Raw genomic sequence first — 17,063 nt, forward strand, 5'->3', positions numbered from 1 at the left:
ATGCTGCTGTAATTGGTGTTAAAGAAATGCATGTGCCTACAGGAATTATAGGTGAAATAACAGGTTTGTACAACAATTATAGTTTTGGATTAATTAAAAATTAATTTTTGGATTAATGGAAATAAGACTTGATAAATCTCTAAAAACACATATACCCTTCTTATGCTATAATGTTCCTGTGAAATAGCCTCTGCCAATATGTCTGCTGTCTGCTTGCTTTTGTTCTGGTTAAGATACCTCTACAATCAGTTTCAGAATAATTCAATGCTTCTGCCTGTTGAATCATAATTTTTCTCATGTACTTATTGACTCCCAAGGTCTAGCCTTCAAACAGAATGACAAGCATCAAAACATGCTTGTGCCCTGTAAAGCTGCCTGCCCTTGAAGTTTTAAGGTTCTAAAATATTGTCACTTAAGTGTCTTGAAGCAGGTTCTTTCTGTATGGGGCAAGGATAGCCACATTCATGTGTAGAAAGGGTAACAATAAAGACACAGAGATTCCATCCTGGCAGGAAAGCTCACCGGATTCCTATTTAAAGAATTGGATCATAATTTTTTTCTATAGGAATGGTGAAAGCATAATAAACACTTGTTACCATAATTTGTGAATTGAGCAAGCACAGGTGAAGAGCTTGCTAATGCAGATTTAGTGCTGTAGAGACTAGGCTTTCTTTAGGAACTCTGCTTTGGTATCATGTTAACTAGTTCCAGGCTTAACACAAGACCGTTAGTGCTAAAGTTCACTTTCAGGAAGCACGATTTAGTTATTTTAGACAGTATATGCTTGGGGACTTGTGTGGATACAGTCGCTTTGTTTAAAAAATAAAGCTTATATAAGGTTTTATAAGTGAGTGCTGCCTTGTGTGCTTACAGAGCACTGAAAGGGGCTAGAGGAAGGATGGTCCAGTTGTTAACCTGGATCCTAGGGTAGTTCCTTAAGTTCTCTGCTCTTCCTATGTGATCTTGGGCAAGTCATTTAGTTCCTGTTCCTCATTGGTAAAATGGGGATAATAGAACTACCTTACCTCATGGGGTGTTGGGAGGATAAATATGTACGAGACTGTCAAGGACTTTGAGATCTACTGATGAAAATTGTGATCTATGATCTCAGTATTTTTTATATTTTGACTCCACAGCACTTGCAGGCTTATTGTCCCCTGGTTTCATGCTAGCTTGCGTTCAAGTGTTTTTGTGGTGGGGATGTTTCATTGCAAAATAAATAAAAGGAGCCTTGTCCAAGTCACACTTCAGACACTAGCAGTCCGGGTTTTATGAACAGGGCTGAAGAGGCTTATTTCAATATTGATTCAGATAAGTGACTTCAAGTGGCCTTTGTACGTGTGCTGAAAAAACATCTGCTATGACGTGTATATTTTGGTGCAGCTAATCGATCTGACATAGTGATGCTAATGGACTTTTAAAAATAACAGATCAGTGCTTTTCTATGTACTATTTGTAACAATTAAAAAAAAATCAATCAGTCCCTTCAGGAATGGTTCCCAAGTCCCCCCACCTTTTACAAAGTGTAATGGTCTCTGAATAAAAAATCTGCTTAGCTCTCTAAATATGAGCATAAGCATGCATAAGAATGAGATTAGCTTTTGCCAAGTCAGCTCCAAAATCTGAGTTTCGAGCCTTTATGCTGAAGTTTTATGATTATAGCGCTCATAAAATGATCAGTGACCGCTAGATTCTTTCCCAGTGAAGAAAGTGGTGTGTGATCATCTTGTTCCAAAACTTTGTGAAGTTTTGTTTAGCACCAATAGGAGTTGTATTCCTTCCTAGAACATAAAAACCAAACTAAGAGCATTACAGAGTTAAAGATCAAAATGAAAAAACAAAGTTGGGTTAATTGTGTAGCTAGATATGTTAGGAGTTGGAACCTCAGTCCACAGTCATCCGAGCTGGAAGGTTAGTTTTCCCCTCACTCATCTTGGGAGTGGATGGGGAGCTCTTTGAGTTTAATGTGTAATTGCTGTAATTTATCCAAATAAAGGTTTGCTTTGGGTCTGTGAATCAAAGACCTTTTCTGGTAAAGACATTCTGTATCCCCCATCTGTACTGTTTTATACAAAGATGCCTCAATATTGGAATTCAGGTGCTTAGACCCAGGAAGTGCAGAGCATGCTCTTCCATTCTTCTCCCATAAGAGCAAATCCTCTGTCCCAGTTCCGAGCCTGAATAACTGGGTTTAGCAATGAAGATCCCACAGGGGTACAGCATCTTCCCCCTAGGTCTTTCTTTGGCCACTACTGCAGCATAGGGAATGGCCAGTAGAGTATTGTGTTTATGCCAGCCTACTACACAGGATGGTCATGTCCCCTATCCCAGGTTCCACTACACTGTGCTGCAGGAAATCTTCATAGAGAAGTTCCACAGCATGCAAGGATATTCAAATCCAATTTCCATGCAGCTGAACTGCATCAGGTCCATGATGTCTCTGGTCCTCCATGGCCACTGAGAGAGGTCAGGATTTATCTGGTAATGAATGATATGAAAGGTCCTTGTTGGATAAGCAGCACTCAGTCCTGGAGTAATTCCATCCCTTGAGAAGCATGTTTTCTCCAGACCTTGAATTGTTGCACCATTTCTTGTTAATGTAGATAGCAAATTTCTGAATGTTTATAGCTTCTAACAATACTAAAATGTTTGTAGAGAAAAGATGAGAAGAGATAGTGAGGCTTTGTTCTTGCTTTACCCCTCATTGCTTAAGACACTAATTGACTTGTGCCAACGCTAGAACTGATAGAACATGAATTTCCAGCAACTTTGATCATGCTATCTTAGAAAATGGCACTGCCAGACGCATCAAAAGCAGGAATGATTCCCCGCCGATGTATTTAAGTGGTGTGTTTCTCTTGAACCTTCTCCAGTACACACCTGTGATTGCTTGTACACCTGCACTTTATGACAAAAATAATAAGAGCTGTTCTCATTATCAGAGTCCCTCCTCTAGCTATCTGCAGAAGAGGAAGTGACATGCCACAGAGATGATCAAGCGTTTTTCTTTTTTTTTAATTAAATTAAGTGTTGCTATATAATGTTCTCCTTTCTAATCACAACACTACAATCTATTGCCTGTGCTGTGGTTGAGTTTTCTGTACATAAACAAAGTGAACACCCAGCATAATCCTAAAGCCAAAAGCAAAAATTGCGAAGGCAAACCACCTGTGGATATAGTTTGAAAATCAATTTTAGGAGGAACTGGGAGACTTGTGAATACAAGATACACATTACTGAAATTCAGGAGGGGAGGGAACACCGTGACCTGGACTAGAAAGTGTGTGGAAGCAAATATTCTCAGTTGCCTTTATGTTCACTGTAAGATTGTGTCCTCAGCTTGAAATGGGTGTTCACCTTTGCTCTGACTTTTTTGAACATAGATTTGCTAAGGATTATAACATTTCAGTTAGAATGAATTGAGGAGAGATTAGTAAAACTGGGACTTTTCAGCTTGGAAAAGTGATGGCTAAGGGGGCTTATAATAGAGATCTATAAAATCATGACTGGTGTGGAGCAAGTAAATAAGGAAGTGTTATTTACTCCTTCTCATAACAAAAACAAAGGGTCACTCAATGAAATTAATAGGCAGCAGATTTAAAACGAACAAAAGGAAGTATTTCTTCACATAATGCACAGTCAACCTATTGAACTCCTTGTCACAGGATGTTGCGAAGGCCAAGACTATAACAGGGTTCAAAAAAGAACTAGATATCATGGAGGATAGGTCCAATAATGGCTATTAGCCAGGATAGGCATGAATTGCTGTTTGTCAGAGGCTGGGAATGGGCAATGGGATGGATCATTTGATGATTACCCGTTCTATTCAGCCTCTCTAAAGCACCTGGCATTGGCTACTGTTGGAAGACAGGATACTGGGCTAGATGGGCCATTGGTCCCAGTATGGCCGTTCTTACTGAAAAACATTAAGGTAACACACTTCTGAGTTTCCTTTATCAACCAGAAAACAAGAACACTTGCTTCCAAATGCACTTTAATTCTAAATTGTGGCATTTTTCTAGTTTTATTAATGCTGTCCTTTATTCACAAACATATCATCTCTCTAATCTGTCTAGTCAGGAAGTTCCCCCAAATGACATGTTCTGGCAGATTATAAAATAATCTTATCAATTTTTTCTAAAAAAATCATCTTGAATGCACTTAATGTCCAAGTCCTGAATGGGTTGGTGCTATGTATGCTTGGATTGTTTGCCCCATAGTAACAAGATAAGTCTGTGGACAATAACTTTTTAAAACTCTATGTAGTATATGATGTTAAAGACTAATCAGACAGGTGGACTTAAATGTACATTTCAGGGCAAGTCAAATTCAAGATCTAATTAATCATATGTAGTACTTGGACCCAGTAAATTCAGGAGCATGATCATGGGTAGAATTCTCCCTGAATTGATCACACTTTCAATATTTGTCATCTACTATTAAACCACATCTTTCCAGCCTATGGCAGACTCCACTATATTCTGTTTAATAGCTGGAAGGTGATAAATACAGATTATCACATAAAGCTTCAAATGTTGGAAGGCACCTGATTTGAATTTAAATACTACTCATTAGGAAATACTGTATGCATGAGAACTGCATTGACTGCAGTTGAGGAACCTGCTGCACTGCTCTGACCCAGAGGAATTAAATAAAGAGAAAACCTCCCCATCCTGAGAATCATCAGTTAATTTGCATAAATCCTTGAAACAAAGCTAATCACCTCTTTTCATTGTAGGGATTAAATTCCAATCCATGCAGATGTGTTAGAAAGCTAGTCAAATGTCTAAAACAGGCAGGTTCATTCAGATACTACAGTGTTGAATACTGTATAAATACTTCAGACAAAGGACTAGATTTAAGCCTCTCATAAACATGGAAGTTGCATCTATTTTGCTCAACTTGGTTACAAACAGATTTAGTTAAACCACTGCTAACCGCAGTGTAGATAACGGATACACTTATCAGTTTAAAATTAGTTATATCTACAGGGAGTTTGCATGAGTTCAACTAAATCTGTAATCAAGTTTAGTTAAACTGGTGCAGTTCTGTGTAGACCACACATGAGACCACTATGTCAGTTAGACCACCAAATAGCTATCATTGGCTCTCAGTTTTGAGATCCTCCAGGGCCTATTGCCCCAGAGGTAAATATCCCCTTACCAATGCCCCGAGACATTTAATCCAGATTTTACATTTTCCTAAAAGCATGGGGAGAGAGACTGCTGTTCTAAGGCAGAAGTGTATAGTTTGTGCAGTATATTGTGCCCAATAAGATGAATGTTGAACAAATTCTGATACTAGAAATAGCAGAGATTCTGCTTGTCTGCGGGCTGGAAAGGAGAGAGGCCTGTGACAGAATTTTGTTTAACAAAGGAACCCACACAGAGAGAACTCACCCGGAAAACCTAAATGTCGTTGATTGAAGGACTGATCTGTGGTTACCTTGCATTTAGTTGTCAGGTACCATAAAATTGGCACAACATTTTAAAACCTCACAGCTCAAGAAAAAATACAGGAGATTCAAAGGACAGCAAAATTCAGCATCTTCTGGTGTCTTGATTATTTCAGTCATTGAGGAAACCTGAACGTGCAAGTTTTGGGGTCAATCTGGGTTCTGTTCCTGGATCTGCCAGAGACTCATCTAGTGACCTTAGGCATGTCACTTTTACATCCCTGTACCACTTTCCCTGCCAGTAAAATAGGGATTATAAGTTGCTTTGAGATCCTGGGATATACAGCACTATAGTAGTAATGCCTACGTCTAAAGTAGGACAAAGTATTAGTGTATCTCAGTCAGTAAGAAGGTGCCTTGCACTTTTTATATTTACGCCTAATATTTCAGAGGAGGAATAAGCTGCTGTCAGACAGAGTTCCAGCCTAGATTGACTATTTCATTTTTTTCTCTGGTGTAGCAGTTCCTGTGTTCCTTATCTGAGGGCTCGAGTCTAATCACATATTCTACTGCATTGTGCCTGCCTCCTCTGTGATTTGCATATTCACATGATGATTTTATTTTGCAAGTAAAAATGCTATAGGAATAAATTATTACACGCCCAGAATATTTCTGTTAATTTTCTCAATACAGTGGGAATGAAAATTATCAATCATTTTCAGAGAGCCCTAAGAACATATCACCTGCTACCTTAAGCTGCTTCTTCGAGTGCTTGCTCATGTCCATTATGTGTTAGGTGTGCATGTGCCACCTGCACCGGTGCCAGAGATTTTTCCGTCAGTGTATCTGTAGTGCCTGCTCTACTAACCTCTGGGATTGCGCACATATGTGCTGGTATATAGAGTGCCACGGCCCCCCTCCCTCTCAGTTCCTTCTTATCTCATGTGATGGTGTTGGAACGTCCTCTTGCTTTGGCAAGCTCTTCTAACCCTGTGGCTCTCTTCTTAGAGTATATAGTTAAAGTTAGTTAGTTTGTTAGCGATTCATTTACTCTGTATTGTAGATTCAGTGGGGGACGCAGTCCCAGGGACAGGGCATGCCCCGGTCCCCAGGCTTCAAACCTTGCGCCTCGTGCAAGAAGCCTATGCTAGTGAATGACGCTCACCAGAGTGGTCTAAAGTGCCTGGGAGAGGCTCATGTGAGAGACAAGTGCAGGATCTGGAAAGGATTCAGATCTCACACTAAAAAGTAACAAGACATCAGGCAGAGAGCACTTCTAATGGAGTCAGCTCTTAGACCGCCCTCTGAGCCGGGCCGTTCATACTCGGTGCCGAGTACATTAGCACTGGTGCGGAGCGGCCCTCCGCCTGCTCCCGGCACCGAGTTGTTCCCGGCACCAATCACCGTCCTTGGTACCTAAGAAGAAGCTCAAGAAAACATATACCAGAAGAGGGCACTCACTGGCACCAAGGAGGGACAAAAGCGGTACAGGAGACCAAGCAAGATCCGTGGCCACTCATCTCTACTGGGCCTTGGGTTGGCAACAACCTCACCCCTTAGGGTTCCCTAAGATGGGGAACTGACCAAACTCAGGGCCCCCGCATCTCACGGTACCATCCACTCCGGAGGCATTCAAGCTGTTAAGGACCTCCTGATGATCCCTGTGCCAACACCTTGAGAAGAGAGGCCCCGCACCAGGACTCCATGTCAGTACTATCAACTGCGGGACCATCCAAGGGCAAGCCCGCAATGAGGCCCCACAGCAATCCCTGATGCCAAGACATCGCGCTCTGGCCCCATGTGGGTCGTCAACGCCCCACTAGCAATTACCGGGGCACCAGTCCCCAGAGTTGCATTGCCGATGGTCGGACTCACAGGGCCAGTCTCCAGACCCACGTTATTGGTCTTCAGAGTTGTGACACTGGTCCCCAGAACACCGTCACCAGTCTCTGGAATCTTGGCACCAGTCCCCAGAATTCCAACACCAATCTCCAGAATCTCAGCTCTGGTCCCCATTTCACCATTATCAGTTGCTGAAAGATAGTAGCCAGTCGCTGGACGTGCAGCACCCAGGTCCCTGGCACCACTCCTTGGTACCAAGACACCGCTTCTCCTGGCACAGTGGGGAAGTGGAAGCAACTTCAGTGCCTCCGTGGTCTCTGAAAGAGGACTCTATGGACTCAGAAGGGGGGGAGGTGGTCCTGCCCAATGGACAGACATCCACTTCTACAGCTACGGGATTCCCCCTGGAACTCCCTGTGGGGGCTTGGCCACAAGGGCAATGGCGTATACCATGGCAGTTTTGGAACCTATGGGGATTTCCCCCTGTCCCAGGGTCATATATACAGTCATTCTCGGGCCTCTCCAGATGAGGCGGTAGTAGGTCCCTCTGCCGCTATCCGGCATGATGACTTTAGAGCTCGACAAGAGCTGCTCAAGGAGAGCCTCAAACCTGGGCCTACAGGTGGAGGAGCTGAAAGATCCTGCTGACGAACTTTTCAATATCCTGGCAGCAGCGGCCCCATCTAAGGTGGCCCTTCCGGTCCACAAGGGGGTGATAAACCTAGCCAAGGCCCTGTGACAGACCCCCGCCTCCCTGCCTCGTACATCTAAGTGGGCTGAGAGAAAATATTATGTACCTGCAAAGGGATTCAAATATTTGTACACTCATCCCTCCCCGGGGTTGTTGGTAGTAACGCTGCCAACAAAAGAGACCAGGCAGGTGAGTTCAATCCCCAAGAATAAAGGGGCAAAGAAATTAGACCTTTTCGGTAGAAAGGTTTACTCAACCATGAGTCTGCAACTATGCATATTAAACCAGCAAGCCCTGTTGGGGAGATAAGATTTTAACGTGGCATTCCATGGTTAAGTTCAGGGACTCCCTGCCTCAGGACTCCAAACTGGAGTTTGAGGCTATACTGGAGGAGGGGAGGACAGTGGCCCTAGCCTTCCTCCAGGGAACCTCTGACACAGTCAATTCGGCGGTTAGGACAATGGTGTCGGCTATATTGATGAGAAGAGCCTCGTGGCTTCAGGCATCTGGTCTGTCCTTGGAGGTCCAACAATCCATTCAGGACTTCCCATGTGACAGTGCAGCTGTTTGCAGATCAAACGGACACAAGGCTGCATGGTTTAAAGGAATCTCTATACCCTGTCAACCTTCAGGAGGCACTTAAGGCCACAACAGCCACAGAGATTCAGGGGCCAGACCAGGAGCGAGCCTTACAAAAAGAAAAATAGGGGTTATAAAAGACACCAGGGCCGGGTTCCTGCTACCGCCTCTCAATCAGGCTCAAGCCACTACCCCTCTGGGGGTAAGCATGCCTTTGGAACATGCACCCAGAATCCAACCTCCTTTTTATTTTCTGACCTCCTTGCACCTTCTTCCCAGCCTGGACTGCTATAATGTCAGACAAATGGGTGTTAAGTACTGTAACAGTCGGGTACACTCTTCAGTTCATTCACTTCCACTTTCCCATCCCTGTCCCTCTTCAGAGACCCTTCTCACGAGCAATCTCTCACCCAGGAGAGCCTTCCTGTGGGTGGACACTGTAGAGGAAGTTCCTTGAGAGTGGAGAGGGAGAGGGTTCTACTCCTGTTACTTTCTGATCCCAAAGGCTAACAGGGGCTTGCAGCCCATTCTGGACCTGTGTTGCCTCAACAAGTATCTCAAGAAGTTGAAATTCCACATGGTCTTCTTGACCTCCATCATCCCCTCCCTGGATTCTGGCAACTGGTATGCTGCCCTCGACTTCCATACTTCCATATTTCTGTCTTTCAGACTCACAGAAGATTCCTACGATTTGTGGTAGAAAAGCAGCTCTACCAGTTCACAGTACTCCCCTTTGACCTATCAAGTGCCAAGGATGTTCACAAAATGCATGGCGTAGTCGCAGCCTACCTCAGACGGTGGGGCATACAGGTCTTCCCCTACCTCGATGACTGGCTCATCAAGGGCCACTCGAAGGCTCAAGTCCAACATAGCTGTTGGACTTATTGTACATGCCACCTGTCAAGCGCTGGGCCAGCCAATAAATGAACAAAAATCAACACTGGTACAGTACAGAAGATAAAATTCATAGGGGTGGTCCTCCACTCCACACAGGCCAGATCACTCCTACCCAAGGCCAGATTCTTGGCCATATCAGAACTTATAGCCCAGGTCCCCGCTCACCTCCTCACGACAGCGTGAGTATGCCTCATGCTGTTAGGGGATGCAACAGCTTGCACCTACATGGTCCAGCATGCAAGGTTACACCTCAGTCCTCCGCAAATATGGCTGGTGATGGTTTACTCTCCAGCCAGACACCACTTGGACATAGTTCTCACAATCCCTTCACCAATACTTACCTCCCTAGCATGGTGGTTGCAGCCACATCATGTGTCAAATGGGGTCCCCCGCAGCCAAGACTGCTCCTGGTATTGGATGCTTCAGATTTAGGATGGGAGGCCCACCTTGGCGCCCTCAGGACCCAAAGCCTTTGCTCCAAGGAGGAGCTGGCACTATATATAAAGGTCAGGGAGCTCAACAGGGTCTGGCGTTATCAATTAAGGTTCACTTGGCAGCCATATCAGCCTTCTATCCCCCTATCCAAGGCAGATAAGTGTTCTCTCACAAGATGACAGCCAGATTATTTTAAGGGCCTGGAGAGGCTCTTCCCGCCGGTACAAGACCCAATCCCTCTATGGGAATCTCAACCTGGTCCTATCAAGGTTCACTGGGCCCCCCCTTAGAGCTCCTGGTGTCTTACTCTCTTCGCCTATCATGGAAAGTTACCTTCTTGATAGCGGTCACTTCAGCAAGGCAAATGTTGAGGAGCAAGGCTCTGACTTCTGAACCCCCTTACACGGTGTTCTACAAGGACAAGATCCAGCTGCACCCTCACCCAGTATTCTTGCCAAAGGTGATATCGCAATTTCATGTCAACCAAGCTATTTTCTTGCCAGTCTTCTTCCCGAAGCCCCACAACTCTGACGAAAGGCATCTCCATATGCTTGACGTCAGGCGAGCTCTGGCTTTCTACGTTGATGGAACTAAGCCTTTCCGCAGATCAACACCACTGTTCATCGTGATTGTTGATTGGATGAAGGGTCTGCCAGTGTCATCCCAAGGGATTTCATCCTGGATCACCACCTGCATCCGAGCCTGCTACGAGCAGGCGAGGGTCATGCCTCCAGCTTCGCTGACTGTTCATTCTACAAGAACCCAAGCATTGGCGGTAGCCTTCCTGGCTCAGGTCCTGTTACAGGAAATCTGCAGAGCCGCGACTTGGTCATCAGTCCATGCCTTCACAGACCTTTACGTCATTATCCAACAGGCCTGGGATGACGCAGGCTTTGGCAGAGCAATCTTGCAATCGAAACATCCATGAACTCCTGGCCCATCTCCGGAGACATTGCTAGTGAGATACGAAATGGACATGAGCAAGCACTTGAAGAAAGAACAGTTACTGACCTTCTACTGTTGTTCTTTGAGATGTGTTTCTCATGTCCATTCCACAACACCCACCCTCTTTGTCAGAGTTCTGGCAAGAAGGAACTGAGAGGGAGGGGAGCCGGTGGCGCCCTATATACTGGTGCGTATGCGCACGACCCCAGAGGATGCTAAAGCCAGCCCTATGAATACCGCTGAGGGAAAAATCTCCAGCATCAGTGCATGTGGCTCTCACACACGTAACGTGGAATGAACATGAGCAACCCATCTCGAAGAACAACAGTTACGAAGGTCAGTAATCGTTCTTTACTCAGTGTAGTCCTCTCCATGTGATAAAAGGGGATGGACGTATTTGAGACACAACTGTTATTGCTTTGCAGTCTCTCCTTTTCTAGCCATCTCTTTCCTTCCTATTAATGTACCGACAACTAAAGTGCTATAATAACTAAGTATTTGGATTACATCTGGTGCAATAACAGTGAGACAGTATAATTTTCTGACTAGTCACACCTAAAACATGCCATTAAAATTGGAAGATCTTTAGTTGTCATAGTGGCTGTTAAGCCTGCGCATGGATTGTGAATCAATCAGATAATGCCAATAAACAAACTCTCAGTTTAGAAATCAGCAGGGTTACTCCTGATGGGGATGAATGTTTTTGTTTAAAATGGCGCTTAAAAATTGACAATCTACAACGTTTAATAGCTAAAGGTGTATTCAGACCATAAGGATGAGAAGAACACTATTTTATCTATCTTTAACCATTTTGTTTTCAATTTTATAGATTACCATGAAGGTTCATCTCTTGCCATAGAAATGGAGACATAGCAGTTTGCAAATCTGATGGTACAAAACTCAGAGACAGGTTAGCACTTTATTTTCACGTGATTTGAAGGGGTGTTGTGCAGGCAGTCTGGCTCTAACATGGGACGACGACTTAGGCCTTCTCTTTTAACCTGTCTGTCTGTTTCCTCTTCTGTGAAATAGGATAATAATGCCTCACAGGGACACTGTGAGGATTAATAATGGCGTGTTTGTACAGAGCTTTGAACAGAAAAGTGTGAGATAAGGTAATGGAGGTTGGAGTTTGGGGGGGGGTTATTTTATTTTTTAACCTCTATTCTGAATAAATTTCCAAGGACTGTGTAAACTGTCAGTGTGGAGCACTGAGTGTTGTCTACAGTATTTACTGTTCTTGTTGAGACATCTAGAAAGTAAATTTTATATATCTCTGACTTGTATGAGCTAAAAGAACCCAGAGAAACGGCAGATATCTGATTTCACATAGGTCCGCATGCTCCACTCAGTTTACATACCAGAGAACTGAAAGGCATTTAACTTGTAGGAAAGGATCAAAGAGTGGTGAGGTGTTTAGTGATGGAATGTGGCTGGGCAGCATATTCCCTACCATTTAATCACGTCTCTCCCCTATGTGACCACAGGAATGAAATTGCATTTCAGAAAGCGGCAGGTAGGATCTATGGAGTAGGGGAGGAGTTGGGAATAGCCATGCTATGTGGTAAATTCCTCTTCCAGGCAGTCAAGACTAAATTACTGACTTGAGCATTGCAATTTACTGTAGTGACTCTCCCATCTGGCTTTTTCTCACCCTGGAGGGGCACGGTCTGGGAGAGGAGTCAGTCAGGTCCTTCATGTCAGAATGTCACTGATCCATCAACTTACCTCCCATACATTCTGGCCTTCACGATGTTGGGAGGACATCCTCTCACAGCTCCATTCAGTTATGTCCTCCTCAAGTCTCCACAAAGGAACCATGCAATGACACAGCATTGACCTAGGAGCCAGGGATCTATTTCTCTTTCTGTTCTGTATGTAGGGCAGTGGGTAGACAGAGGACATTTAACCCTTAATTTGCTCAGCATGTTGAGTAATTTTAAACTCTGTTAATGCAGCATAATCCACAACCTAGTTCTGTGCATCAAAGAGGTTTAAGGCCAGGTCTACACTTGAGAATTATATCAGCAGAACTACATCACTGAATGGGGTGTGAAAAATCCACACCCCCTAAGTAGTGTAGTTATCACCCCCACTATAGACAGCACTATGTTGACAGGAGAGCTTTTCCCATCAACATACTACTGCCTCTTGGGGAGGTGGATTAGCTCTGCTGATGGTGTAGTACCGTCTTCATGAAAGTGCTGCAGCAGTGCAACCCCTAAGATTATTTGGTAAAGTATTTTTGTTACATCTTTTGACTATGCATCCGCTTTCTTCTAAGGAGGCAGATGCTAACAACCCAGGAAGGAAATGTTGCTAATCTTGATAACTATTGAAAGCCCTACACCCATGGAATGTGCTAGTGAGAAGGCAAAGTGTTTCCTCGCAGTCTGCATGATTTAAAATAAAGAATGTTGAATCCAGTATAAAGGCTGAAGCAGGCAGGTGTCAGTTGCTCCGACAGAACAATATTTAAATTATTTTTCTTGTTTCTTTAAATTTCAGCTTCCATCTCAGGAGCTAGCATCTTCTCTTTGCACAGACTTCAGAATTGAAGATCAGGAAGCAAATGAATCTTCAGGATAAGAAAACACCATGTTTATCTGACTGGAATCCTAACATTTTAGACTGATTGTCCAGAATACCTGCTGGGCAGATCTTTCAGGGTTTTACAAGTTTGGGGGGTTTTAAAGTTAACGTCTGAGTGGGACAGTTTCCTAGAGAGTGGGCCAGGGAAGACTGGCCTTAATCATTCTCTTTTAATAGCTAATATATATCTCTATATATATATTGTATCCGTAATAGGTGAAAAGTGTTGGTGTAAATGCATTTCCACAGGCCTTTCCACTACTGCAAACATCCAGGCACTCTAAATCTCCAAGTACTTCAAGCCTTTATATTCCCAGGCAGGCTGTTTATCTTGGGCCTGATTCTTCAGCCTTTACTCACGGTGAGTAAAACTTACACATCATCAACAGGATTTCTTGAGTAGGTTCTACTCTGTGAGAGTCAGATTTGCCAAATCAGGGTCTAAATTGGTAGATCCTTTTGTGTGTATGTGCAGTGTATATTTAGTTAACATGCATATACATTTGCAATTGTGTATGTGCATAAAATACCTGCTCATGCTGACAGAATTAAGGTTAAAGAATATGCCAAGACCACAGATGCTTTTGTCTAGAACTGCTTCCTCCTCAGTAGAATTTTGAAGTTTACTGGCCTTAAAGCACAATCCTTGTTGCAGGTATTCAAATGTTAAAGGGAATTTTAGACAACATAATGACTTTATTTAATTCCTCGGCCTAAAGTATGGGAATCTAACTATCACACAAAGCATATTCTTCCGCCTCCCACCGGGATCCGCATTTTACGAAGGTACTTAATCGCTGTTTTCAGTTCCATAAGCATTAATCTAGAAGCAGGTAAACTGGAAACTTGCATTGAATGTACAGCTCCAGCGGCTGCGATTGGAGCTAAGCCTCAGCAAAGATGATTTTAGCTCCATAATGCTGAAGACACAGCAGCTGACGTATTATATTAGCTCAAACTTCCGCCTAATTAAATGTATTGACTGGTGCTTTCATGATTTTCAACACCAAGCTGTGATCAAATTTTCCAGTTGTTTTGCATTCCTTTGACTGCACAGCATTGTCCCAGATTTTTTTTTTTAACTAGTTTTGCAATCAAGAATTTTTTATAGTAGGTAATGGAATTGAGAGTTTTGGTTTGTAGATTGTATGCAGTTCTTCGGTCCAGGTCTGAATTTTCTCCTTCCACCTGTAAGATTCAGGCTTGGCAGCTCCATCATCATCCATGCTGGAAATTTAGATGCCTGTTTTATAATACTGATGTACGGACAATGCTAATGTTAGTCCTTAAGCTTAGTTCATAAAATCAGTCGTCATACATATAGTATAAATAGCTTTTTTATTTAATATCAGTCTTTTCTTTCCTGTTGACAGTCCCTGAAACAGCAAGTGTGGATGTGGTGAGAAACCGCTTGATAAATGTCTGTTCAGTGACAAAGGCCTTGTCTACAGAATAGACTTTTTTTCCCCTAAAATTTCTCTATTGATGCTATGAAAGGGAGGATACACCAGTAGTAGCAGCAGCAGAAAATCATAGAGAAAAGAACTTGATGTAGATAATACTCCTCCCACTTTCTGTCACGGATATAAACCACTGCTTTTGGGAGAGACATCTTACACTAGTCTTTCATCTCTGTATTTAAATCCTGAAGCTGGTAATCAAACTCTTGCTTTCAGTGGCAACATATTTTACAAACACCCATACTAGAAATTTAACTCCTAGAAGCTGGGGTAGGTGGGACTTCAGAGCACATCCATATGCTAGTGTGGTTATTCTTCTCATCTCTTTTTTGTGTTAGCTAATTAATTTTTACATGTTCCCATCTGACGGGACCTCAGATGCCTCTTTTGGTGGCTGTTCTGTTACCAGGTGGCTCTTGGGTACCAAGATACTTTTTTATCAAATGTAAATCTACCTTTCTTTAGTTTAAGCCCATTACTGTTTCTAATGTGTCGTTAGTCAACTTCTGTTAAGGTTTTCTCCTTTCATTAAGGAAAGATGGCAGTGACATCAAAGTAATTGCCTAATCTCATGCAAAATGTGTTTAAAGGGAGAAATGGCAGTTTGTGCCTTTAAAAATCTTCCCCTAAATCACTAATAACTCTTTAAAATGCCCTCTATATAAAAAATTTGACAATAAGGAATGAAGCAGGAAGTTGCAATGATGTCTGTTAGTTTGATTGTATCCATCAGTGCAGGAAGAACAGAGCTATAACCAGAGCCACATGGAACTCCTGGAGTTTTCTAGGTAGGTCCTATATCTCATTTTGTTTCTGTTTACAGCTGTCTAATTCTTTTATTTCTTGCCCAAACTAGATGTATAGTGGTAGCAGAAGTGTCTACAAAGAGCTCTAGAAGCGGCTGCTGTTTGCTCTCTGGCTGCAGCTGTGGTAGACCACATCAAGCTGCATTTCCTGTTGCAATTATCATTAAAATAGCAGGCCTTCAGGGGTTAAACACCTGTCCAGTTCATAAAGGGGAGAATCTGAAGTATTTTCAGGTATTTTGAAATACTGTTTTGAAATTTCTGTGCTTAATTTACCTCTTCTGATTTAAAAAGCTATTCTGTAGCTAGGTAAGGCTGCAGATTTCCTTTTTAAGGTAACTTGGCAACCATCTCCAGTCCAGAAAGAAACACAGTTTCTCAGAGGTTCAAAATGCTTTTTAAAAAAATCAGTGCCTAACATTCTCAGCAATCAGTTTTTAAAAGACGCAAAACTAAATGTGCTTAGAGAAAATAAATGCTAAAGTTCAATCAAAGTGAAGCATGTACGCAGCAGGAGTGTCTGAGTGACAAAATAAACCAGTTTTCAGGCTTGCCTATTTGCCTTTAGAAGAAATGCTCATATTATGATTGCAGATCTAACTTGTGGATGCTACAGTCCCATACAACAGAGTGGAGTTCTGCAAACACTTGATATCCCAAGACAGAAGCTGAATACAGAAAACTATATTATATCCAAAAATGTGCCTTTATTTCCTTCCCTGGAGACATTCTGCATCTGCCTTCTTCAAGGTTCCTTGTAGATGAATAACCAGGTCCTCTGGGGAAACTTAGCCCCTCATAAAATATTTCTTTTGAGGTTTCCCTGCTTTGATGATGTATCCAGACTACAGCTCTACTCCTAAAGTCACGGATGATGACATACTAAGAAATGTAATACTTTCCGTCAGTATTTTTCACCATTTAAAAAGGATTCTGTCAGCTTGAAATCAGTTGAGTTAAATAGTTTTGACAATACTTGTCATTTGTTGTGGTTTTGTAGTCAGTTTCCTATTTATTTTTTAAAGTGGTTTTCCCCTTCCCTGTTGCTGTAGGAAAGTCGCACAGAGACATCAGGGGAAATGCACAACGTACACAGTGCTATGAAAAGCACTAAGTAAATGCACTGAAAAAACAGACACTGTTTTTCTAATGATTGTTTTAGGTGACAAAATGAGGTAAAATACTCAGCCAGGAGTGTGTGTGTGCTTTTTTTTTTTTTTTTTTTTTTTTTTTTTTTTTTTTAAACATTGATCTCCCTTTAAATTTAAAGGAGATGTGCATTTTCTCTTCTGCTGATGCTATCTGCTGGGCATATTTTTATGCTGCATCACAGAAAGAGACATTTAAGTCCTGTGATATCAGGACCCAGTTGTGTCATTTCTTGCCAAGGAAAAGAATGGGTTTTACAGCTGTAAACTGAA

At 42.6% G+C, this 17,063-nt stretch overlaps 1 protein-coding gene across 1 annotated transcript in view; it reads left to right on the top strand.

Annotated features, from left to right (window-relative positions):
• Window positions 1-16,811, top strand: part of ZDHHC15 (zinc finger DHHC-type palmitoyltransferase 15) — a 44,154-nt gene extending 27,343 nt beyond the window's left edge. The window contains exons 11-12 of the mRNA XM_067548256.1: window positions 11,614-11,694; window positions 13,293-16,811. Of these exons, the coding sequence (XP_067404357.1) occupies window positions 11,614-11,657 (44 nt within the window). The 3' untranslated portion in view covers window positions 11,658-11,694; window positions 13,293-16,811. The remainder of the gene's footprint in view (window positions 1-11,613; window positions 11,695-13,292) is intronic.
• The last annotated feature ends 252 nt before the right edge of the window (window positions 16,812-17,063 follow it).

Source organism: Emydura macquarii, unplaced genomic scaffold, assembly GCF_026122565.2.
Source record: "Emydura macquarii macquarii isolate MOO-44397 ecotype Brisbane River unplaced genomic scaffold, CSIRO-AGI_Emac_v2 contig_1253, whole genome shotgun sequence".
In the NCBI taxonomy this organism is placed as follows: Eukaryota; Metazoa; Chordata; order Testudines; family Chelidae; genus Emydura; species Emydura macquarii.